Source organism: Hippopotamus amphibius, chromosome 6 (genome assembly GCF_030028045.1).
Source record: "Hippopotamus amphibius kiboko isolate mHipAmp2 chromosome 6, mHipAmp2.hap2, whole genome shotgun sequence".
Classification (NCBI taxonomy): domain Eukaryota; kingdom Metazoa; phylum Chordata; class Mammalia; order Artiodactyla; family Hippopotamidae; genus Hippopotamus; species Hippopotamus amphibius.
The window spans coordinates 16,926,759-16,952,244 of record NC_080191.1 but is presented as its reverse complement, the minus strand read 5'-3'; the positions used below and the strand labels follow the sequence as shown (position 1 = coordinate 16,952,244).

Here is a 25,486-nt window from a genome sequence, read left to right as displayed (position 1 = left end):
GTATTCCACCTATGTTTTCTTCTAGGAGTTTTATGGTTTCTGGTTTTCCATTTAGATTAATCTCTAATACCAACAGAGATTAGATTTTTTTTTTTTCCCAACAGATAGAATGAAGAAGCTTTTCTTTGGTAATAAAACTACTAGAATTCAGACTAAGAATCAAACTTTTAAATGAAATCCAATGGGAACTCCTGATTTTTAGTGTCCTAATTAGACATCAGCAACTGAAGTTAAAATTTCTTTTAACTCTTTAAATTTCAGTTTCCTCCCTGGAATGCCACTGAGAACAAACAAATGATAAGCTAAGATGGTTGGGAAGTATTTGCCTGGTGAGCCCAATTCAACAGGCATTGACAAAGAAATACAGAAAACTTATGAGCTTAAAAGTGAGAAAGGTTAGGAAACTCCCCGGTGGTCCAGTGGTTAGGACTCAGCTCTTTCACTGCCGGGGTCCCGGTTCAATCCCACAAGCCACTCAGCACAGCCAGAGAAACAACAACAACAAAAAGGTGAGAAAGGCTAGAAAGTAAAAGCTGACTTTCTACATGAGTCACATACATTCAATCTATGTCATATCTGGTCAACACCCTCTGTCAAAGTCCTTATATATTCTGGACTTTCAGAAAAAGCCAAAGAATCACATACTTCAAGAGGCATAAAAATATATTTCAAGTCAGTCTTTCTAATTATAAAACATTAGCTGAAAAAAAAAATTTCCATAACTGAACTTTTAAACTGAGTTCAAAAAATCCTTTCTACTTTAAAAAAAAAAAAAGGCACTACAAAACATTTATAGAGAAATATGGCCAACATAATCTGAATTTCTTGATTCTAATGTTTGACCAAACCCAGTATATATTTAACAATCGATCTGCTTTCCAAAAACCAAAATTTAAAGGAAACAAAACATTTTATCTTCCCAAATTTAAGTGGCATAAAATATTTGGTTTTTAATCAGTGAGAAGCATAATAAATGCCTTTAACTAAAACCAAATAAAGAAGAGCATAGATGATACAGATTTATTTTAAATTAAAACATATTACAGTATATATGTACGTGCATACATGCGGGGAAAATATTATATAATCTGTAAGATGAGGTGAAATATGTATACCGTATGTATATAACAAACGCCAAGGAATTAAATTCCTAGATCACATAATACCTCATCAAAACTTTTTTTATCCATAGACTAATCCCTTGAAGGTAGCTATTAGATGAAACAACAAAAGCTTTTATCTAAGGTTTTAGCCCTTTTTATTGACTTTCTTTTCTTTATGATCCTGTCTCAAAAGACAAATGGCATATTTTGTGTATTTGTAAACATTAGACTTTCAAGCCATTATACTACAGTTCTTCATAAAAATTCATTTCTTCAGCTCTTCACGCACACCTGAGTTAGCGGAGGCTTCAGTTCGGAGCTCTTCTGTTTCCTCCTTTAAAGCAAACTCGGTAGGCGCCGGGTGCTCCTGGGTGCTGGATTTCACAGCATGAGCTGCATAGTTAAGGCTGGTGTTTTCACTCCAATGCCAGTAACCTGAGAAGGGGTTGTAGAGCGTTCCTGCCACAGTTTGAACTGACAGACCATCTGGAAAAGGAAAAAAAAAAAAATCAGACAGAGTATATTTAATAAATATTTACCTTCCACGTGCCAAGTGTCTCATGCAACTCTCCACATTAAAAAAAGGATTCCTAACTCAATAGGCACAAATACTTTGTAACCCATTGTTCACTGCAGCAGAACATAAACTCGAGCACGGCATTTGGAATTTGGTGAGTTCTCAATAAATGTTAGCTGTTTTTAGAAAATACCTGCCAACAACTGACTGTTCCAATAAAGCATTTAAAAATATTTTTTATACTCTATTTTCAACAAAGTTACTTGCAGAAAAGAAATTACTACATTTCATGGGACAGATAATATTCCAGGTAAGATCAAGTTTATTGATACACTATGATATGAACCAAAAGCATGAAACTTCACGAGTCTAAAAGGAACACCAAATGCCAAATAAATGAACTGACAAATGTTATTACTTGACAGGAACTAAAGAGACAAATCAAGTGCTCACCGGGTGTAAAGCAGAGCCAGGCACTGTGGGGAGCACAGAAAGGAGACACAGTCTTGCCTTCAAGGAGCTTACAGCCAGAGAGAGGTAAAAAACACTAAAATAACCATACTATAAGGCATGCTATAACCAGCATAAAACTACATTAAAAAGTGACATGGAAGTTCAAAATATATCCCACTATGAAGGAATCAGGAAACATAACATGGAAGATAAGCTGATTCAAGCATGGCCTCAATAGGACAAACTGAGGATGTGTAAGTAAAAGACCTTTGTACTTCATCCTTAAACAGGTGAGGACTAAACAGCCAAAAAGTATTCACTGATCATCTATGATTTGCTTGGCCCTGGGTTAGGTGCCACGCGTGACAGAGAAGTGGTATGTAATACTTAATCCTAACTTCACAGAGTTTATGATCTAGTTAAGGACAGAAAACCAACATCCAAAGAATAGTGGCCTATTTCTTTAAGTGCTAGGTTATGTGATTAATAATTACAGGTACATTAAAAGTTCAGTTAGACCTTGGAAACTGGAAACATTTTTAATACTTACTTGATTCTAGAATGCTCTCTAGCTTTTCAGGTGAAACAAACTTCTCCCATGTATGAGTACCTTTTGGTACAATACCTGCAATTTGCTCTGAAAAAACAATTCCCAAAGCATAGGACAGCTGTGTTTTGTTGATTGTAGTAATGAATAAAGAACCACCGGGCTAAAAAAAAAATATGCACAGAAGGAAAATTTTAAAGGTCAGGAGTATCAGTTGGATAAAGGCTTAGCTTCCCCCACCCTCCTTCTTCCTCCCAAATAACTGAAGTGCAGTTAAGATACACAAGCACGGGGACTTCCCTGGCGACCCAGTGGTTAAGACTCCATGCTCCTCACGCAGGGGGCCCGGATTCGATCCCTGGTCAGGGAACTAAGATCCTGCGTGCCGCACGGCACGCCGGGGAAAAAAAAAATACACAACTGTGAATAAAATACAATTATTCAAAATAGTGGGGTTTTTTTCTCTCGGGAAATTCATGGTTACAGGCAGTCCACTACAGATGCACGCACTGAATTTATGCAATAGTACTTACAACTAACTCCTAAAATCATACGTTACTATGACATGTTTATATTACACACATGCCTTTGAACAGATCAAATACTTTATAATAAAAATATAGAAATGAGATCAGACTGCCCTTGCGTGTTACATGTCCGCATTGATGTTTTAGCACGTCCACGCTGCTTTCTCTCTGGGCGCCGAGCCTGCCTAACTTGCTTGGTGCAGCACACAGCCCCACAGCTTATACAGGACAGCAAGGCCAAAAAGCCTTCTCCAACAAAAGCGTTAATGATTAAGGTATGAAAGGGTTTTGTTTTGTTTTGACATCATTAGTATATAAAGAGATTAAGATAAGCACTTAAGTGAATGCAAACCACTCATGGGATTGTTTAGTCTGCCCTTTTTCAATGATTGTATTTATGGCAGTTTCCTGTATTTACACATTTACACTCCCACTTTTACACATTCTCATTAGCGCCTGGTGGGGATAACATGCCAAAGAGCCCCTCCAAAATAATCATATTAAGATATATATATATACACATATATATACGTGAAAATATCTCAAATACCACTCCGAACCAAAAATAAACACGATAAAGGAAAGCCCTGAAATATTGGGATGTGCCTTAAAACCAAAATATCAGACACTATTTCATTACACACTGTAACTTTTCTCTGTAAAACTCTAGCATTCTAAACTATCTCATTAAAAATCATTTATGTGTCAATTATATCTCAGTAGAGATAAGGGGAAAGAATCACAAATATCTAATCTGTGTTCCATCAATTCTTACTCTAAGGAAATAACGGTGAGCACTGATCATTTATTTTTTTAAAAAATAGGCTTTCCATTAAAGCAAATATTACTTTTAAAGTCCATGATGCCAGTATTCCTGATATATGTGAGAGACCCTCCACCCATACATACTGACTGAGACACTACACAAAAAGAAATAATGAAGGAATTTTGCTTGGAAAATAGCAGCTACGCCTAATAAGACTCATTTAAGAGGCAACACCCCCAAGAAACTCTACACATTGAAGGAGACTAAGGAGATATGGCAACAAAATGCAATATGGAATCCCGATTGGATCCTGCAACAGAAAAATGACATTAGTGGAAACACTAATGAAATTTAACAAGGTCTGTAGTATAGTTAATAGCATAATGTCAGCGTTAATTTTGTTTTGAGAAATATACCATGGGCTACATACAGGGCTAGGACTACGGTGAGGCAAGTGAGGCGCCTAGGGCACAAAATCCAAGGAGGCACTGCTCTCCGGGGCGTGCCAATGCAGGACTGGCACCCAGCAGTGAGCAACACCTTTGACTTTGTGCCCTAAGCGCCACACCCGCCTCACCCCGGTTCCTACCCTTATTCTGTAGAACGGTAACAGTAGGGGAGACTGGGTGAAGGGCACGTGGCAACACGGTGTACTATGGTTGCAACTTCTATAAATCTAAAATTATTTTTAAATAAAAAGTAGTTTTTAAAAGCTTTATTTAGATAAAGGCTAAGCATTTAATTCCTTTAGCTCTTGACCTTAAGGAGTTACCTCTCGAATTCATAAACAAACGAGTTGATATAGTAATAATAATAATAATACTTAAGAAGTATTTATTAAAAGAAAATTTGGAACACCTTTAGAGGACTAAGTCTGTGGCAAATTATATAAACATAATAATGTAATGAGAAGAACCAGACTTGACATAAAAAGATGTAGCCTTAAGCCCTACTTAAGTGCCTAGTGATCTTTGAGTTAAAGACCATGTGACCTTTGACATCTCTCAAATTCTGATCTTCATTGGGTCAAAGGAGGTCATGATGCCTGTCTTACCTTCTTCATCTGGTTGTAGGTAAGATCAAATGAGATCATTTGTATGAAGCAGTCTTTTATAAGCTGATAACTGTTATACATATCACACATACAAGAGTGACAACAAATGCTGGCTAACCAATTTATGCTGATAATGTTTTTTTATTTTTAAGTATTAATCCAAATCAGTTCCTTAGTAATTGTCATTCAATGCCTATTAGGTATTTAATGCAGACTATACCAATGGAAAAATACCACTATAAATCTATTGTTTGTATTACAGTGTTCAGCAGCATCATTTTTCAAGATTCCTGGACATGAAGATACTGGATCTGGAAAACCCCAGTAATGAGGGCAAGCTGAGAGGCAGAAGGAATCTCCAGTAGAGATGATGTTTCCTAATCCTGTCTTCCTGGTTTCAAGGATTATAAAACATTTACTGCTATGGATACATACATACACTCAAAAGAAAAAACCAACAAGTAAACTTTATAAGTCTTACTTTTAACACTTTACAGCAGCACTGTACAAATGTTTCTAGATCAATCACGTGTTCTACAACTTCAGAAGCTACGACAGCATCAAATGTTTCTGCAGTTTCTTCCACAATCTCTTCCAGGGAACATGTTCTGTACTCTATCCTCTTATCCAGGACTGGGTCAAATGATTTATGGTGCTGGGCTGTTTTAATGTTCTCATCCACAGGATCGATTCCAATAACTGAAGCCCCAAGCCGCCCTAGAGGCTAATGGCATAAAAAACCGTTACCCTCAGGAAGAAAAGAGAACACATTCTGGCAATCAAAAGTTGCTCAAAAAGGAGACAAGATTAAGCACGAAGAGATAATTATTGGAGATCACTTATGGGTCCATGAAAGTTCAATATACCATTTTCTCTAGTTTGTACATGTTTGATAATTTCCATAATAAACAGCTTAAAAGTGAGAACAATAATCACAACAAAAAACTTATCAAGAACTACTTAAGAATAGTGAGGAAATTTTTGTCTATTCTCTAGATGCATTTACAGGCACATAGTACGGTATTAACATATTTAAAATGCAATAAATGTAACATGTCATTGTAAAAAGCAAAATTTTCTAATCAAATTCTCTAAAGAACATTTTTTCTCCATAGCTTCTCCTGTGACTGACTAGAAATGATTCTTCATACCTAATTCTTCTTTCAACCTTTATATTCAATCGAGTCCCATGACATGCCCTAGTTTTTAAACACAGCCTTAATTTTGATAAAAATTGCATAGCATTTATTTCATAACTCTTTATTCAATAAGCTGAAAGTATAAATCAAATTATTTTCACTTTAGAGACACAGATCTGTAATAATACACTGAGAAGACTGTAGAACACATACAGTAAAATTGTACTCATTTATGATTTGATACACCTCATATTCTTGATTCTAAGCAATGTATTTTCACATATTTTACATTTCCTGAAATTTTATAATTGATGTCAAAAGAAACCAGCCCACTGCCATATCAACAACACATTTGCTGTGCATATGGAAACTTAGCTATGCCTCAAAGGCCTCTGTTAGCCTCACAGTCAACTTGGCTGTTATGACCTTGATAGTAACACATGCCACTGTTTCTTCACTTACATTTGTATCCTATACTGTTTGCTTAACATATCTTTCAAGGATCGGATTATGAAGCAGCATTGAAACAAAAAGTTATTGTGTTAATAGAAGATTACAAAATAGAGCTGTAAGGCATACATTTGCTATAAGCTAAAGCAAATATTGTTCACAGGGAGAATGAGTATTTTGCCAAGTACTCTAGAGCACCTAAGAAGGGGAGAACCCCCAAAGCAGGCAAAACTCCGTTATGTTTTGATATTGAAGCAAGTACAAAAGAATAGCTTATCAGTGCATTTAAACCAGTGGAAATTGCCTAATATCTTGGGAGAGAAGAGACAACAAAATTTCCAAAGCTATTCAAATGACCAGTGCTCTTTCTTTCTCTTTCTTTCTTTCTCTTTCTTTCGTTCGTTTGTTCCTTCCTTCCTTCCTTCTTTCTTTCTCTCTCTCTCTCTTTCTTTTCTTTCTTTCATAGAAGTACAGTTGATTGACAATATTATATTAGTTAAAGGTGTACAACATAGTGATTCAATATTTCTGTAGATTACACTCCATTTAAAATTATTATAAACAATGGCTGTACTTCCCTGTGCTGTACAATATACCCTTGCTGCTTATTTATTTTGTGCGCAGTAGTTTGTACCTCCTAACCCTCCTTCTCCTATCTTGTCGCTCCCCTCTTCCTTCTCCCCACTGGCAACCACTCATTTGTTCCCTGTATCTGTGAATCTCTTTCGGTTTGTTATATTCATTCATTTGCTTATTTTTAAGATTCCACATATAAATGATAACATACAGTATCTGTCTTTGTCTGATTTATTTCACTAAGGGTAATACCCACTAGGTCTATCCACGCTGTTGCAAACAGCAAAATTTTCATTCTGTTTTATGGCTAATATTCCTCTGTGTGTGTATGTGTGTGTGTGTGTGTGATGTATACAAATATATATTTAACATATAATATGTAACATTATAATATAATATATAACAATTACATATAATATAATATGTATATCACATCTTTATTCATTCATCTCTTGATGGACACTTAGGTTGCTTCCATATCTTGGCTATTGTAAATAATGCTACTATGAACATTGTGTGCATATACACCCAAGAGTGGAATTGCTGGGTCATTTGGTAGTCCTAGTTTTAGGTTTTTTCTTTTTTCTTTTTTTTTTGGCCACACCACACAGCTTGTAGGATCTCAGTTCCCCCACCAGGTGTTGAACCCGGGCCACAACAGTGAAAGCTCAGAATCCTAACCACTAGGCCACCAGGGAACTCCCCATTTTTAGTTTTTTGAGAAACCTCCATACTGTTTTCTGTAGTGCCTGAACCAATGTACATTCCAACCAGCTAGGGTTCTCTTTTCTCCACATCCTTACCAACGTTCGTTATTTGTAGAATTTTTGGTGATAGCCATTCTGACAGGTAAGAGTTCATAGCTCATTGTGGTTTTGATTTGCCTTTCTCTGATGATTAGATATGCTGAGCTTTTCATGTCCCTGTTGGCCATCTGTAGGTCTTCTTTGGAAAAATGTCTATTCAGGTCTTCTGCCTATTTTTTAACTGAGTTGTTTGTTTTTTGATATTGAGTTGTATGAGCTGTTTATATATTTTGGATATTAACCCCTTATCAATCATATCATTTGCAAATACCTTCTCCCATTTAGCAGGTTACCTTTTTGTTTTGATGATGGTTTCCTTTGTTGTGAAAAAGCTTTTAAGATTAGCTCCCATTTGTTTATTTTTACCAGTGCCCCATTTTTGTGTAAAAAAAAAATCTCACTATAACTTTCTGAAATATTTATATATTTTTAAGACAGTAGAAAGCATGTACTACTTTTATAATCATAAAAATATTTAAAACATTTTATATTTCCTTTTTAAAAAAATGAACAATATTATTTGTTAAAAGGATAAAAGAAGCATAAGCCATTTCTTAATTTTCTTTTGCCTGTTAAAAATGGCAGGAAAGTTGTACATCACTTACTTCCGTTAACAATCCACCACCACAGCCAACATCAAGAATCTTCATCCCAAACAAAGGTTTTCCTGGCTGGTGATCAGCAACTGTTTTTAAAAGACTGTCTCTTTAAAAAAAATTCAAAATATATAAAAACAAATTATTAATTTTATCAATGAAGTCTTAAAAGTGTATAATTTTCAAAGAAATATTAAACTCTTTAAATGGACTATTGATTTTGGAGGTAAAAAATCTTTTATTTTCAGCATAAAATGACATTATGTGTAATTTATAAGATATTTTTAGTAATCAAAAGCAGGAGGCTTAAAGTAAAGCTCTTGAAATAATCTACTAGTAATTATGACTTACTTATTACTTTAGTAATAATCTAAAGAAAAACTTTAAAAACAATCTAGTTTAGATGAACCTAATTTTATTCACTTGGGATATCATGTCACCTGAGACATTTATTAGCTATATTGTTAGTACTTGCTAGACCCATTTCATATAAGCAACAAATAGGTTATTTTAGAGGGCGTACAAGAAACAGACTAGAAATCTATATCAGAATTCGCCTATATTCCTTTATAAATTGAGCCGCTTTTAATTTTCTAAGTTAGTGGTACTTTCATGATCATGTAAACAGGCATCCAAATCAAGTAAACTTAATTCTAAGATAATCATAGCAATACTTTACCACATACACAAACGTAAGCACACACACACACCCATACACACACACAGATATGTATATAGCTAACAGTATCATAAACTAAACTTTCAAGTGGGACTAAATATGAATTCTAATTATACTTACATTAAGATAAATGTTATATATAATAAGGATATCCTAGGATATCTTTTATTGCTAATTCAAATTAACTGATTTCTAAGAAACACCTAGATAGTGGTTAAGTAGATAACTTCAGAATGTTACAATATGCAGAAAGGACCCATGTCAAATGAAGTCTGATCCACTCTTCACACATTGGCCAAAATGACTCCTTGATATCATAATTTAGGTCACATTGCTCCCTTTCAATGGTTTCAATTATGATCAGAATAAAATCCAAACTTCTAATCATAATTTGTATACTGCCCTGGATGGTCTTTTTTAGTGTGATGTCTAATAGTGTCACAAGAGTTGGAATAGAGTAGTTCTCAAGCGAAGCGTGCATCAGAATCACCTGGAAGGTTTGCTAAAACACAGAGTGCCGACCCCTCAAAGCAGCAGGTCCAGTGTGAGACCTGAGAATTTTGTTAAGATCTGTTAAGATCACAGGTGATACTGACGTTGCTAGTCCACGGCTAATCTTGAGAACCGCGGATCCAGCCTAACAGAATGACAGGTCTGCTTTTCGATGATCCACTAACTCAGTGGTAATGAAAATGTGCCAATGGTTTCCTTTCTGCTGCACTGATATAAATCAGCAAAAACCAATTAGCAAGTTCCTTGATGGCAGTCTGAATCTGATATTCTGTGTCTACCACAGTGCCTTGACCATACTGGCTGCTTAAAAATGTTTAATGAATAAATAAATAAATGGACAGAAGAACGAATGAACAATTTCTTGATAAGTGGAGTCTGATGAACCCTTGCCTTTATCTCCCATGGCAAACTCTAAGTTCCTAAAGTACACGGACTATGTTTTGAATGATGAATATCTCAGTAGCTTTTACAGAGTCTCGCCCCCAAGCTCTGTAGAGGTAAGTTCTCAAAAAATATTTGTTGAATTGAACTGTCTCAGTAGTATTCCCTTGATCAGAACTGCCTAAAGGTCAAAGTTCTATAAAATGACCTTGATGCCACAGGACCATAATTCCTTTTCATATGGATTTAATTCTAACTAACTCGATAATGTCCAAAAATGCTTCAAGTTAATTTATAGAAAGCAGCCTAGAACGTGGGTGGTGTTATTAAAAGATTCATAGTTTCAAACAATGGATATTGACGAGAATCTCCCTAATTTCCAAAGCACTCTTAACATGCAGCATTTTGAACCTAGGCATAAACCAAGAGAAAAATGAACATGAAAGAAAATGAATCATTGAAAAGAGTTGTGTATTAAAAGACCTAGAATTTCTGGAATGTTACCTGATGAACGGCACCCTCAGGTCGTTCATAGAGTGAAGAGGCGCATAGACTCCTTGCTCATGCCACCACCTATGAGCCAGGGCCAGGAAGGTCTTCACCTCACTGCTGTCTACAGTGGTCCGGGAAGTACTGTACGGTCTTGTCCAAGCGAGCCTAAGAGGTCAGAAGGTAAAGCTCGGTAAAAACTGACATTTTTAAATTTATTTTCATTTTTTTGTTTTGGCCATGCCGCTCGGCTTGCGTGATCTTAGTTCCCTGACCAAGGATCGAACCCATGCCCCTTGCAGTAGAAGCACAGAGTCCTAACTGCTGGATCACCAAGGAATTCCTAAAACTACCACTTAAAAAAAAATGTAACATGGGATATATTAAGTAGAAGGCTTTTCTAAATTACAAGTATTAGATTCTAAATACATGTATTGCTCATTTTTGATACGTCAAAACAAGTTTTCTTATCATCACATTGCTTGTAAATAAATATAGGTAGTCACAGATGAAACAAATTAACTTGCTTTCAAAGTAAGTTACAACAAAAATGAAACTGTATACAACTGGCCTTTTGGATCCTGTAGTGGTGGTAATAGCAGCAGCAGTAACTACCTACTGAGCACTTACTAAACGCCAGGTACTGCTTGTTTCAGAACTCCCTATATGTCATATGTCATCTCACTTAATCCTCAGCAACTCTATACGATAGGTGTTATTATTATCTCTAGTGCACAGACAAGGAAAGGAAGGCTCAGAGAGCTTAAGTGGTGGAACCATGATTTGAACGCAGATGCCTCCACCTTCTCTCCATTGCTACTGCCTGATGCTCCTAATCCAAGCTCCTGTCATCTCTCGCCTGAACTACTGTCCTAGCCTTCTAATTAGTCTGCCTGCTTATGACCTCATCCCCTCCAATCTGTTCTCCACAATGCTGAGTGATTGTTTTGAAATATAAATATGCTCATGCTATTCTCCCACTTAAAATGCTTTCATGGCTTTCCAGTGTGGCATTAGGAAAAAGACCAAAATCCTTAGCATGGGCTACAATGTTCTGAATTATTTGGTCCCCAGTTTCTTCCCTCTTCAAAGTCACAATCCACTGTTCTCCTCATTCTCCCCATTCCAGCCACATAGGCTTTCTTTCAGTTTGTTGAATTGACCACACTTGACCCCAGGTACTTTATATATGTCATTCCATCTCTCTGGAACATTCTTCTCACATTCCCCCTTCTCTGTCGGCACACCTAATTAATTCCTTCTCATCCTTTGGATCTTAGTTTAAGTAGAATGTCATCTAATACTCCCCTATTTTAACTTCTATACAACTTTGTACTTCTTTGTGGGGCTATGTGATTAATTGATCATGTCTCCCCATTAGAGTATAATCACTATGAGGGCGAAGCATGGTCTGTCTTGCTTACCATTTTAATGCTATTAACTAGCACAGCTCATGAAACACAGCTGGTGCTCAGGAAACATTTGTTAAATACATAATCTGAAGGAGAAGGCCCAGAAAAGTATATTATTCACCTAAATTTTTTTTAATTAAATGAAATCAAACAGGGACTAAATGGGGATCAGACAGACACAACATCGGGTCCATATCTAAGTACATGATAGGAAAATCCTCCAGAGGTTCTTGGATAAAAGACAATAGGTTGTTATGTTAGCAGAGCTAATACCATTTAAATTTTTACTACATTTTTCTTAGCTGCATAAATTCTATATCAATTACTTATCATCCTTTTAAGAGTTAAATGTGACTCTTCTTTAGTATTATCTTATGAATATTACCCCCTTTTCCACGCTCTATGCAAAGCTTCAGTAATCAAGGATTAACTTAATAGGTAACAGTAGGTAGTTGCTCAGTTGACTAAGAATGATTTCACAGACATCCAATCTCAAAGGAGCTAGTTCATTTACGAGAAGTAGAAGCACACACTTGGAAAACAGAGCTCAAACCTTAACAGTATGCAATATTTTTCACATGGTTAGAAATTAGTTTATAATATATGAGTGCATAAAGATATTACTTTGATTCAATCTTACTATACAGATTGTGTACTTAACCACCTTATATTTATGTTGCACCCAAATCATTTATGATTTAAGCATTGTGTTACTTGTGTCCTGTCACACGGGTATTATGAGGAAGTAAAAAGTAGTTATCCAAGTAATACAGTCGTACATTAAAAGTAAAAGCCATCGCCAAATATGGTTGAAAAGTATGCACTGGATGTCCACTATATCACAAATTTTCTGTGGGTTTGAAATTTTCAAAATTTAAAAGCTGTTGGAAAAATAAGAATATTTAAATAAATAAAATCTAAATTAAATAAATAAAAGCCAAATTAAATAAATAAAAGCTTAATCAAACCACAAGACTATACCGACAAAGTTTATTAAACACAACCAACATTAAACTAGTATTGCATATAATTGTGTAATATTTGTCACAGTAATGAGTAAACTTACCTGTAATTTTTCATCCTATTCAGGCAGGCAAAAGCCATGCTATAGGATTTGAACCACATGATTCTGTTTTCATTGAAAACCCATGGTTTAATTTGTAGAATCCGAGTGAGCTGATTCTCTGAATAAAATGAAAGAAGAAAATTAAATGTCCAGAGAAAGCACTGCACAGTATGAATCCCTGATATACATGTAATTGAAGAAATTATTTTACATGGCAATGTTATACTACAATTGATAAACAAAAGGGTTTTTTCCTTAATTTTGGATTTTATTCTAAATTATAAAATAAAAATCTTGCATCCTGCCATCTAACTCTAATCAGACATTTCTGAAATTATAACTAGCAAAAATAAGTAATGCCTATGTTAAAGTTTTTCAAGCATTTGTTTTTACATCCACATTATGCTGCACAAAATTGTTAAAAAGTGATATTCAAATTAAAACTACGTTACCTTTTAAACTAGGGTAATACTAATTTTGAGATTATCAAAACTAGTTCAAATTCTATCACTTTCATGTTAGCTACATGAAATGGATTTATACATATGCTCAATACTCTTTACAGAGGGAAAAAAATGTGTGTGTATACATATACACACACATATATGTCTCCTAAAATAAACAGTCATCCAATTTATATGTTCCAGCTTACACAGGGGCCTGCTTTATGAACTAGTTACTCTGCTGCAGAACATTCAGTTGTTCAATAAGCACTTAAACAAAGGAGACCTTAGATAAAAGAAAACTACCAGGGACATTACATTATGATAAAAGAGACAAAACAACAAGGATTACTATATAGTACAGGAAACTATACTCAATATCTTATAATAACCTATAAAGGATATATAGGTTATATATAGGATATATAGGTTATATATACGTAATAACCTACACACACACATATATATATAAAATGGAATCACTTTGCTGTACACCTGAAACTAACACAATATTGTAAATCAATTAGACTTCAATTAAAAAAAGAGAGAATCCACCAAGAAGACAAATTGCATTACTCTGGCAAAAACCAGACAAAAACCAGACAAAGATGGTACAGCAAAGAAAACCACAGATCAATTTCTCTCATGAACAGACACAAAAATTCTGAACAATTAATAAACAGAATCCAGCAACATATAAAAAGAATAATACAGCATAACCAAGTAGGATTTTGTGGAATACTAGTTCAATAGTAGAAAATCAATTGGTATAATCTATCATACTAATAATTGAAAGAGGAAAATACACATAGCTTACTAATTAATGTGGACAAAACATTTTACAAATCCACACCCACTCATGATTAAAAACTCTCAGCCAACTAAGAAAAGAAGAGAAATTCTTCAATCTGCTAGAACACCCATAAAAATTCTATAGCTCACAAAATACTTAATGGTGAAAGACTAAGTGCTTTACCCCTAAAATCAAGAACAAGGCAAGAATGCCCATCCTCGTGATTGCTATTCAACATAGTACTAAAAATCTTAGCCAGTACAATAAGGCAAGAAAGAGAAATAAAAGGCATACAGAATGGAAAGGAAGAAATTAAACTTCCTTATATGCAAATGATATGACTGTCTATGTTAAAAAAAAAAAAAGCTTCCTGGAATAAGTGGGTTCAGAAAGGTCACAGATCACAAATTCAAAACACAAAAAAGTCAAAAATCAATTGTTTCTATACATTAATAATGAATGATTGGAGAGCAAAATTCAAAATGCTCTATCATTTAAAATCAGTCCAAAAAAGAATACTTCCATTGTTGTATAAATCAAGCAAAACATGTTCAGAGTCTGTATGCTGAAAAGGTACACAAAACACTGAGGAAAGAAATCAAAGACAACCTAATAAGTGATGAAACATACTATGTTCATGGATTGAAAGATTCAACATAAATCTTCCCCAAATTGCTCTATATGTTGAACACAATTTCTTTCAAAATCCCAACAGCCTTTTTTTGATAAATATAGACAAGCTGATTCTAAAATTTATGTAAAAATGCAAAAGAGGATAGCTAAAACCATACTTAAAAAGAAGAATAAAATTGCAGGAATCAAAAATTTTAAGACATCATAGAGCTACAGTAATTAAGACAGTGTGGTATTGGAGAAGAAAAAGACTCCAATACGAATGCAACAAAAGAATGTCTAGAGAGACCAAAAAACAAACACCCAACTGATTTTTTGACAATGGTGCAAAAGCAGTTCCAAGGAGGAAGAAAGAAAGAACGATCTTTTCAATAAATAGTGTTAAAACAATTAGATGTCATATGACAACAAAAAAGAAAATTTTGACCTAAGTCTCACATCTTATACAAAACTGAACTCAGAATGATCTAAATGCAAAACTATAAAACTTTTAGAAGAAAACATAAGAGAAGATCTTCATGACTTAGGGTTAACACACAGAGTTCTCACATCTGACACCAAAATCACAATCCATAAAGGAAAATATTGATGAAATTGGATTTAATCACAATTTAAAACTTTTGCTCTGCAAAACACCTTGTTAAGAAAAAGGAAAAGTCAAGTCTCAGAATGCGAGGAAATATTTGAAAAAACCTATATCCCATAAAGAACTTGTACTTGGAATATATAAAGATACTCTTTAAACTCAACAGTAAAATGAAACAAAAAAACCCCAAAAAACCTCCCACAGAAAAACAAAACAAAATAAGCAATCCAATTATAAATTGGGTGTGGGTATTATAAAATGCGTAAAAAAAGACACAGACATTTCACCAAAGAGGATGTACAGATGCAAATAAGCACAGGAATAGATGTTAAATATCAATAGCCATTAGAGGAATGCAAATGAAAGCCATCACATACCTATCAAATTGGCTATAATTTAACCATTCTTGATATTATCAGGTGTGGACCAAGATATGAAAAAATTAGATCTCTTATATATTGCTAGAGGGAATGTAAAATGGTACAGACATCATGAAAAGCAGTTTAGCAGTTTCTAATAAAGTTAAACATATACGTATCATGCAGCTTAGCAACTGCATTCCTGGGCATTTATCCCAGAGAAGTGAAAACTTATGTCCACACAAAAACCTGTACCTCAATGTTCATAGCAACTTTATCCATAACAGCCCCAAAGTGGAAACAATCAAAATATTCTACAATAGGTGAATGGTTAAACAAACTGTGGCATATTCAAATCATGAACTACTACTCAGAAATCAAGAGGAATGAACTATTTATACATGCAAAAACTTGGATGGATTTCAAGGGTGTTTATGCTGAGTGCAGAAAAATTTTTTCAAAAGGTATATATACTGTAAGATTTGATGTATATAACACTCTTGAAATTGCAAAATTATAATGGAAATAATAATGTAATGGAAAACAGATCAAGGTTTAAGGTTAATGGTAGGATTTGACTATAAAGGAGTAGTACTAGGAATTTTGTTGTGATTGTGGAACAGTTCCATATCCTGATTGTGATGCTTGTTACACAAATCTCTATGTGTGGTAACACACACACAGACACACACACAATGAGTGCATGTAAAGGTGGTGAGATCCAAATAAGGACTGTAATTTAGTTGATGGTATCATACTAACGTCAGTTTCCTGGCTCTGACAAATGTATTATGGTTATGTAAGATGTTATCACTGAGGAATGGGTGAAAGGCATAAAGGAAATTCTCTGTATTATTTTTGTAACTTCTTATGAATCTATTTCAAAACAAAAATTTTTTAATTAAAAAGTCCAAAAGTGTATACTACAAAGTGCCTTTCCTACCCCTGACTCTAGGTATCCAATTTTCCTCACTGGAGGCAACCAATGTTACTACATTTGTCCAGATATTTTACACATCTTTCAGTTTCGTGCATCAATTTCTCTTATTTTATACAAAATGTAGTACAGTATACTCATTCTTCTGCACCTTGCTCTTTCCACCTATCAATGTATCTTGGAGATGTTTTTCATGATAGAGCATTAAAGAACTTCCTTTTTTTAGGGTTGCATGGTAATCCATTGTATGGCTATATCTCATCATTTATTTAAGCAGTGCCCTATTAATGAACATTTACTTAGGTTATTTCTAATTTTTTGCTATTCCAAAAACATAAAATTGAATTACAGAGGTAACTTCATATATTTTTGAGAGTCCCTGTATATAAAACCCCAAGAATTGTTGTGTCAAATGGCATGGGCATTTATAAATTTGTAATTTCCTTCATAGATGTGGAACCAATTTGCAATCCCATGGGTAATATAAGTTTTTAGTGTTGGTTTCCCCACTGATAACACATTGATAGTCACCTAAGTGATGTATTATCAAACTTTTGAATCTTTCCTAATCTAATAGGTGAAAATGGTATCTCAGTATAGTTTTCATTTATCATGAGCGAGGTTAAGAGTCTTTTTTTTTTAAGTTAAATGGTGCTATGGTCTGAATACTTGTGTCTCCTCCAAATTCACATGCTGAAATCCTGACCCCCAAAGTGATGGTATTAGGAGGTGGAGTCTTTGGAAGGGATTAGGTCTTGAGGGCAGAATCCTCATGATTGCGTGTAGGCTCTTATAAAAAGAGATCCCAGAGAGCAAAAAGGCTCCACCTATGAACAGGGAGTGAGCACTCACCAGACACTGAATCTTGGACTCTGCAGAACTTTTGAGAAACAAATTTCTCTTGCTTATAAGCCACCTAGTCTGTGGTATTTTGTTCTAGCAGTAGGAATGGACTAAGACAAATGGTCATTTATATTTCATGTCTTGTCTTTTCATAGTCTCTGAACATGTTTCTCCTGAGTTTTTTATGTTTTCAAAGTTTTGTTTTTAAAGTCTTTATTTAATTTGTTACAATATTGCTTCTGTTTTATGTTTTGGTTTTTTTGGCTCTGAGGCATGTGGGATCCTAGCTTCCTAACCAGGGATCAAACCCGCATCCCCTGAATTGGAAGTTGAAGTCTTAGCCACTGGACCACCAGGCAATTCCCCAAATTTTCTTTTGTTTAATAGAACCTCACAGTCTGGCCCAAATTCATTTCAGCATTCTTAAAAAAAAAAAAAGTTTGTACTTCTAGGTTTTAGCTCATGTTATTCTCTCTTCCACCATTTCTATCTGTATTGCTTTTTAAGACCCAGGTCAGATATCACCTCCTTTATGACTTTAGGTAGGTAAATGAGACATGAGAGAATTATGTAAACTGTGATACATAGATAAGGATTTACAGTTGACCCCTGAACAACGTGGGGGTTAGGGGCACCAAGGTGCACATGTAGTCAAAAATCCAGGTATAACTTTGTAGTCAGCCCTCTATATCTGCCATTCCACGTCCTTGGATTCCACCAACCTCAGAGTGTAGTAATGTAGTATGTATCACTGGAAAAAAAAAATCTCACGTTTAAGAGGACTGGTGCAGTTCAAAGTTGTGTTGTTCAAGGGTCAACTGTATAAGGTATTATCATGAAATTGACCCTCAAAAATTTTAACACAGTCCTTGCTTTCTGGTCAGTGCTGCTATCTCCCTCTTAATTCCCCTATTTCTGGAAAATCAGTCCCTCAGTCATCAGTATGGCCAGAATTCTTAAGAGCCTTAAAAACTACCTCACTATAACTGAGAGAAACTAATCAAATTTGTATTAATTGAATGCTACCAATTCCTTCTTTGAATCTGTGATCATTCCGGTATTTTAAATTTTAAAGAAATGGGGACATTTTTCATTTAATTTATTCAAAAAGTCATTTATTAGCACCTATCAGGTACCATGCGGACACTGAACAAGCCCTCGACCCTGCCAATGGCGTAGTTCCAGCATTTGTCATTTACTGCCTCAAGTACTCTAAGCCTCCCTAAGCCTAGTCTTGCCTTCCTCCATCTCACTTTCTACAGAGACTTGTTTCTTAAAAACAGGTCTGATTATGTTTTTCCTTCAGTAATTTCCCACTGTCCTCAAGATAAAGTCAATCCCAGGAGGTGTACATGGCCTTTCGTGTAGTTGTCATGGCCTAAATAGTCTTCTGTCTTCTCCCTGGCCATTCTCTGCTCTCATTTCCAGCCCTCCACTGACACTGTACTTTCCAAGAAACACCTTGCAGTTTCCTAGAAACATCCTCACAGATACTCAGGCTGGTCCTTTGGCCACTTCAACTTTTTCTAAAACTGCACAATTTCAAGACAGCTCCCTAAATATCTTAAGATGTTTCCCTGATCCCAAATATCTACTCCTTCTATGTTCACTCCCAAAATTTGGAAATATTTATACTGTATTTTTTCTAAATTTCTGATTATAAAAGACATATTTACTGAAAAAAATTCTGAAAGTACATAAAGAATGATAAAACAATAAATCACCAACTCCACCTCAGATAATCACTGCTAAAATTTTGATGTATCTCTATTCTCACTATATATCTTCAAGTTCATAATACAAACTAATTTGTAAGTTTTGTTTTTTTAATCTTTTTTAAAATTGTAGTTAATTTACAATGTTGCATTAGTTTCAAGTGTACAGAAGAGATTCAGACAGATTCTTTTCCATTATAGGTTGTTATAAGATACTGAACATAGTTCCCTGTGGTATACAGTTCTTGTTGTTTATCTACTTCATATATATTAGTGTGTATATGTTAATACCAAACTCATAATTTAATTCATCGCCTCCCCCCACCGCTACCCCCTTTGGTAACCATAAGTTTGTTTTCTATGTCTGTGAGTCTATTTCTGTTTTGTAAATAAGTTCATTTCTATATCACTTTTTTTGATTTCACATACAAATGATATATATTTGTCTCTCTCTTACTTCACTTAATATGATAAACTCTAGGTCCATCCACGTTACTGCAAGTGGCATTATTTTATTTTTCTATGGCTGGGTAATATTCCATTGTGTATAATACCACATCTTTATGCATTCATCCGTTGGATGACACAAGTTTGCTTCCATGTCTTGGCTATTGTAAATATTGCTGCTATACTGGGGTGTATGTATCTTTTTAAATTAGAGTTTTCTCCAGATACCTATCCAGGAGTGGGATTGTAAGATCATATGGTAACTCTATTTTCAGTTTTTTAACAAAGGTCCATACTGTTCTCCATAGTGGTTGCCCCAATTTACATTCCCACCAAGAGTGCAGGAGGCTTCCTTTTTCTCCACCCCCTCTCCAGCATTATTTGTAGACTTTTTAATGATGGCCATTCTGACTGGTGTGGCATGATAGCACATTGTATATTTGCATTTCTCTAATAATTAGCAATATTGAGCATCTTTTCATGTGCCTGTGGGCCATCTGTACAACTTCCTTGGAGAAATGTCTATTTAGGTCTTCTGTATCTTACCTTCTTAACACGACATCTAATCATCTTCCATGTGGCTACACATTGATTTTAACCATTTTTATTGGATACACTATTTTTCAGTATATTGAGAGTAACAACTTATCAATTCTTTTCTTCTTTTTTTTTTTTTCTGGCTGGGCCACGCAGCTTGCAGGATCTCAATTCCTCTACCTGGGATTGACGACCACCCCCCCCACCTCTGGCTCCCACGGCAGTAAAAGCCCATAACTCTAACCACTAGGCAACCAGGGAACTCCCACAACTTATCAATTCTATTGGAGGCCTTTAGGTTTCCCAGTTTTTGCTCTTTATAACCCGATCTTAGTTTCATCTTTTTTTTCAAGAGGTATTATCACTTCTTTAAAAATTCCCAGTGCCTGGCAAACTATCCGTTAAATGAGTTTCATGTAAAAAATGAACTTAACGTTCTGGTTAACACTGGGAGTTAAATAATCAAACTGTCTTTTACAAGCATCAGGTTCAGTGCGTTATTTTCTTGATCGTATTTGCCAATACAGTCTGTTGAGTTAACCTATTCATCAAAAAATAGTAAAGCTGCCTTCAGTTCTGAAAAAGAAAGGCAAGATATGTGCAAACAAAACACAAATACAAAGCGATCAATAACTATGAGACAGTTGGTGCCCCTTCCCGTCGGGGCAAAAGAGAAAAGCACACGCCCCTGGGACTCCAGCAGGCACAATGGTCGCCGGCTCCTGGAGGAGCTCAGAGAAAATGAGACAAAGGTCACTGGGTACATGGCGGCGGCCCGCAGGCTGCGCTCTGCTCGGCCAGGACCACTCGTCTTGTTATTTCTCCCAGCCTCTGGGAAAGGGAGGGTAAGAGCTCAGGCCGAGCGTTCTACCGACAGCGAAGCCCAGGGCCGAAGGCACAGGTCTTCCGCGGACCACGCCAGGAGCCCAGAGCAGCCCGCCGCCCTCTCCCGCGCCTGCGCAGAACAGCCGGTCCGCGCAGTGGGCTGCGAGAGCGCGACCTTCGCGCGCACACTCACCTGCTGACGTGGTTAAGCGGGGACAGCCAGCCTGTGTGTCCCGGAATCCCGACCTTAGTGCTCCTAAAAATCGGCTCCCGGAGGAGCTCAGCTTGCGGCCCCCCAACATCGCGACAGAATGGATCCACCTCTTTTCCGGTCCCTCCCGTAAAAGATCCCCAACAGAAAGGTTCCTAGAGCCAACCTAATCATAGTCTCAGTGATGAGTGTTACAGACGTGTGGCTGTGATTACTCTTCACGGGCAACGTGTCAAATCGTGCATGCAGTTAAACTACAGAATGTTTCTATTGTCATAAACTAATTTCAAGATCCTCCATTAGGCCTGTTCCTATGCGACCACCTCAAATAGCCACCAGTCACGCTACCAGTTCAAGTTATGTGATCTAGCTTTTTTTCCTGTATAGCTCTAATTCATATTTAAGATGTCTCCCAAGGACACTTAAACTCCTGTAAGACACTGACCGTGACTTAGAATCACAAAAGATCCGAAGCACTTCTTCCCTAAAGGGAGAGTTGTTTCCCTTCTCAAGGCACTCAAATGTCAGAGGGCCAGAAGTCTAAATTGAAATTTTATTTTCTGTGAGTGACCTGATAATATTCCGGACAGGGCACACATTATGGAGCAGGAAACTGCTAATCACTCAGGCTAGGCAAACTACACTTCAGAGTTAGAACAGGCAATCTGTAACATTTTACTTCTAAACGTGTAACAGCCTTTCCTCTGTAAGAATAATGATAAATTTACAACATTAAAGGCAAAAAAACCATTGCACATTTTTAACAGGCAGCATCAGACTGCTAAAGGGTTCTTTGAATTAGTGAAATTTACTGCTCAGTAATGGTCTTTCCCTTATGGCTTCTTAGCAAAATATTGACCTCCTAAGAGTGGTTGCAGATTTTTCAGGTGTTTTGTTGTCTTCAGAGCTCCTCCCTCAAGATACATGACCATCTCTCCAACTGAAGGCAGAAAGCTCTGCACAAAAGAACATTTAGCATGTGTTATATTTGCTGGAGCGACAGATCCCAGGAAAAAGCAAAGTGCAAGTATGATTAAAGTTCTAAGAACTTGATTTACATGTACTTTCTTTGAATGTTCCTCCTCACTGGGCTTCAGAGCCTGCCACTACATTTCCAGTTCAACAACAAAGGCAGTGATTTGCCTTAATACCAACAGGAAACAAAAGCCTCCTGAATACCCACTAGTTTGGCTCAGATAAGCAAAACTAGCTTATGATATTTTTCTCTACAAATATGAACAAAAGGCTTTTCCAATGACGCTTAAACCCAAGTTGTATTGCAAGGACTACCAGCTATAATGTGATGTATGGCTATTGTTGGAGTTATTTCTCAGATAATCCCCATGGTCTCACCCATAAATGTGTTATAAATTATAGAGTCTACAGTTCATTTTGCTATAAAATTAAAAATCTACTTAATATTTTGAAATTCAACTTTAAAACTTTATATAAACTTTTTTCATTCAAGTTAAGGGTAAAGTGCTCCCTTACAGCTAACACAGTTTTACCTATTTGAAATGATACATCCACTCAGGTGTAACTGGTAAATTTCTGTATTTATAAAATTCAATATTAATTGGTAACTTAGGATAATTTTATCTTACCATTACCATAATCAGAATGTGGCAGATTCAACCAATGTATTTTTATAGGAAAACTCTATGGATGACATCTAGTAACCTTCATGGTATAAATGTAACTCATCACATGAGTTATTTTAAGGGCGATTAAGTTATTTTAAGCCCATTTTCTCATTTAGGTTTAGACATTACAACCAGATTCTACTTAAAATTGAAGAACTTAAGGACTAGAAGTATTTAAGACCTTAGAGATAATCTAAGTCCACCCTTATACAGCTGAAGAAATTGAGTTCCATAGTGATAAAGTGATTTGCCCAAAATACATCAAGCAACAAAGCCAGAACAATCCAATGAATCTAATACTATTTCCACTAAATCATTCTTTGTACATTTTAGAAAATTCAATATATTAAAACTACTATTTATACTTAATGTCTTTCTTTGAAGAAACAGAATAACTCAGACATTAAAAAATAGATGATGTTTGGAAAGTTCACCTATTATGTATTATACCATTAGAAATAGATGCTTTTTAAAAAAGACATTTTACAAGGGCAGGAAACATATACACTGAAATTCCACACCAATCTTTATTTATATTTTGGGGCCTGAAACAAATAATTACCTCTTCCAAATTACATTTTATTCTCTTAGTGGTGTGGTTTACCCCCATTCCACAAAAAGAAGTATGATTAATACACTAGAAATATTTTAAAAGAAAACCTCTTAAAGACAGTTTTCATTAACCAATCCAGACCAATGATTGTCTCAAAAAATTAATCTATTAATTTTCTGGTGGTGTCATTTTAGAAAAGATTTCATAACCAAATTACACATCTAATTAACTTACATATGTATTATGTTTTAGCATTCACGTCCCCATTCATGGAAGCCCTATTTTATAAAGTCTTACCACTCAAGGTAAACACACTTCATTACATGTCAATGAAATGATGTATTCTCTAAACTGAAAACCCAAATATCTAATTATAGTACTGATGTATTTACTAATAATCACATACATCATGACTTTTTTTTAAATATCTACATATTTAAATGATAAGAAGCTAGCACATTATGGCAGAGTAAATCAAACTGTCAAATGCTACTTTTGGCTCTAGTTCATATCTTGTCCAAAAATGTGCATATCATAGCCAGCAGAATTTTTATGTAGAATTTTATTTTGAAAATATTATTTCACTTGAAGATTGATCTAAAAAACATTTTAAGATATGAAAATGTTATACAACTTATCTATTACAAATTAATCAGATAATTAATTCTGCAATTAGGTACACTGTGTTAGCTCACCTACATAAAAAATATTGCACATTTTCCTTCATTTTGTCTCCAGATATGACTGATGTCTAAACTATATAAAATTCCAAACTATTTAAAAGTTATTGTGTGAAATGTCAACTTTATAAATATCAGAACTAAATACACTGTAAAACAATCATTTTGGTAAACATGCATTTATTCACAGTTGATTTATTTCCTCTAGATAAATGCATAACTGCTCAAAATTATTTAAGAACCTATGGAGAGGTACAAGAGCACACTATTACAAGTCTATTTCTACCTTCGTTTTGAGGAAACACTGATCTTGGCAAAAACTTGGCTTACTTTAAAATGAACCATTGCTGGTAAGAAGGCATACTTTAAAACTTTTCTGTGACCTGCACCTGCTCTTTCCTTTTTAAATTAAAATTTAAAAGCATTTGTTTTCAGAGATTTATCTATTGTGGCATAAGTGAGTAATCATATATAAAGTGGACCCTAAAAGCAGTTGAGCATTTCAGTGCCTACAGAGCCTCATTTTACTCATAAGTTATGACTGCCTTAAACTGCTAGACCACTCAATGATCATAATTTTAAGAAACTGACAAAACCAGATCATTTTAATGTAATGAAAGTGACACAAACCTGCATAATACAGTATTCCTCCAGCAAGCTGAGGTCATGTTATACTTTAAAAATATAAATAAATATATTGAATTGTGAATTTTAGTTCTATAGTAATCCCAAAATGTTTAAAATATGCTTTAAAACAGAAGTGGAAAACTGTAAAATGTAGTTTCAGACTTGAATTGCTACTAGTGTCAAACACAATCATTCCTTATAAATATTCTAATGGTGCACTTGTCTGATTGATTCCAGCAATTTCATTTTACAGGAGTGAATCATACTTTATACACACAGAGACTATATTACTTGAAAATCCCCAAAACAGGAAGAAAAGTTTAGAAAAGCTGTCAAATGCTTCCAGATGAAAGTAAAGATCTATTTCTGGCCCTCTTCTACACCCTTATAGTTGGAATTTGACAAAAATCCATGGGTACAGTTTACAAACTCTGACAAACTATTAAGTTAAAACCATTTTCTTTGGGGGAGATGAGAGGAAGTACCTTTAAAACCTGTTATACAAAATTCCAGCTGCCTTTTTATAAAAGTACGTTCCTTAGGTTAAAATCATAAAATTAAGGTGCAAGAGGTTAACAAA

General features: G+C 35.2%; 1 protein-coding gene across 2 annotated transcripts; it reads right to left on the bottom strand.

The window, feature by feature from the left end:
• Positions 1-1,006: 1,006 nt before the first annotated feature.
• Positions 1,007-21,494, bottom strand: COQ3 (coenzyme Q3, methyltransferase). Of its 2 annotated transcripts, XM_057739994.1 has the most exons (7): positions 21,386-21,494; positions 13,075-13,192; positions 10,612-10,764; positions 8,544-8,643; positions 5,449-5,691; positions 2,624-2,783; positions 1,007-1,589 (listed from the first exon to the last, which is right to left on the bottom strand). In XM_057739994.1, the coding sequence occupies exons 1-7, from the start codon at positions 21,492-21,494 to the stop codon at positions 1,369-1,371; spliced, it is 1,104 nt and encodes a 367-aa protein (XP_057595977.1). In that variant the 3' UTR covers positions 1,007-1,368. The 2 variants fall into 2 exon arrangements, with proteins under 2 accessions (XP_057595977.1, XP_057595978.1); XM_057739995.1 differs by lacking the exon at positions 10,612-10,764.
• Between the last annotated feature and the right edge of the window lie 3,992 nt (positions 21,495-25,486).

Coding starts and splice junctions, on each gene's coding strand:
- COQ3 (XM_057739994.1), bottom strand. CDS start 21,494: ATGTTGGGGGGCCGCAAGCTGAGCTCCTCCGGGAGCCGATTTTTAGGA. Junction 13,193..21,385: donor CCGCTTAACCACGTCAGCAG/GTGAGTGTGCGC, acceptor CATTTTATTCAG/AGAATCAGCTCACTCGGATT. Junction 1,590..2,623: donor AGAGAGCATTCTAGAATCAA/GTAAGTATTAAA, acceptor TTCCTTTTCCAG/ATGGTCTGTCAGTTCAAACT.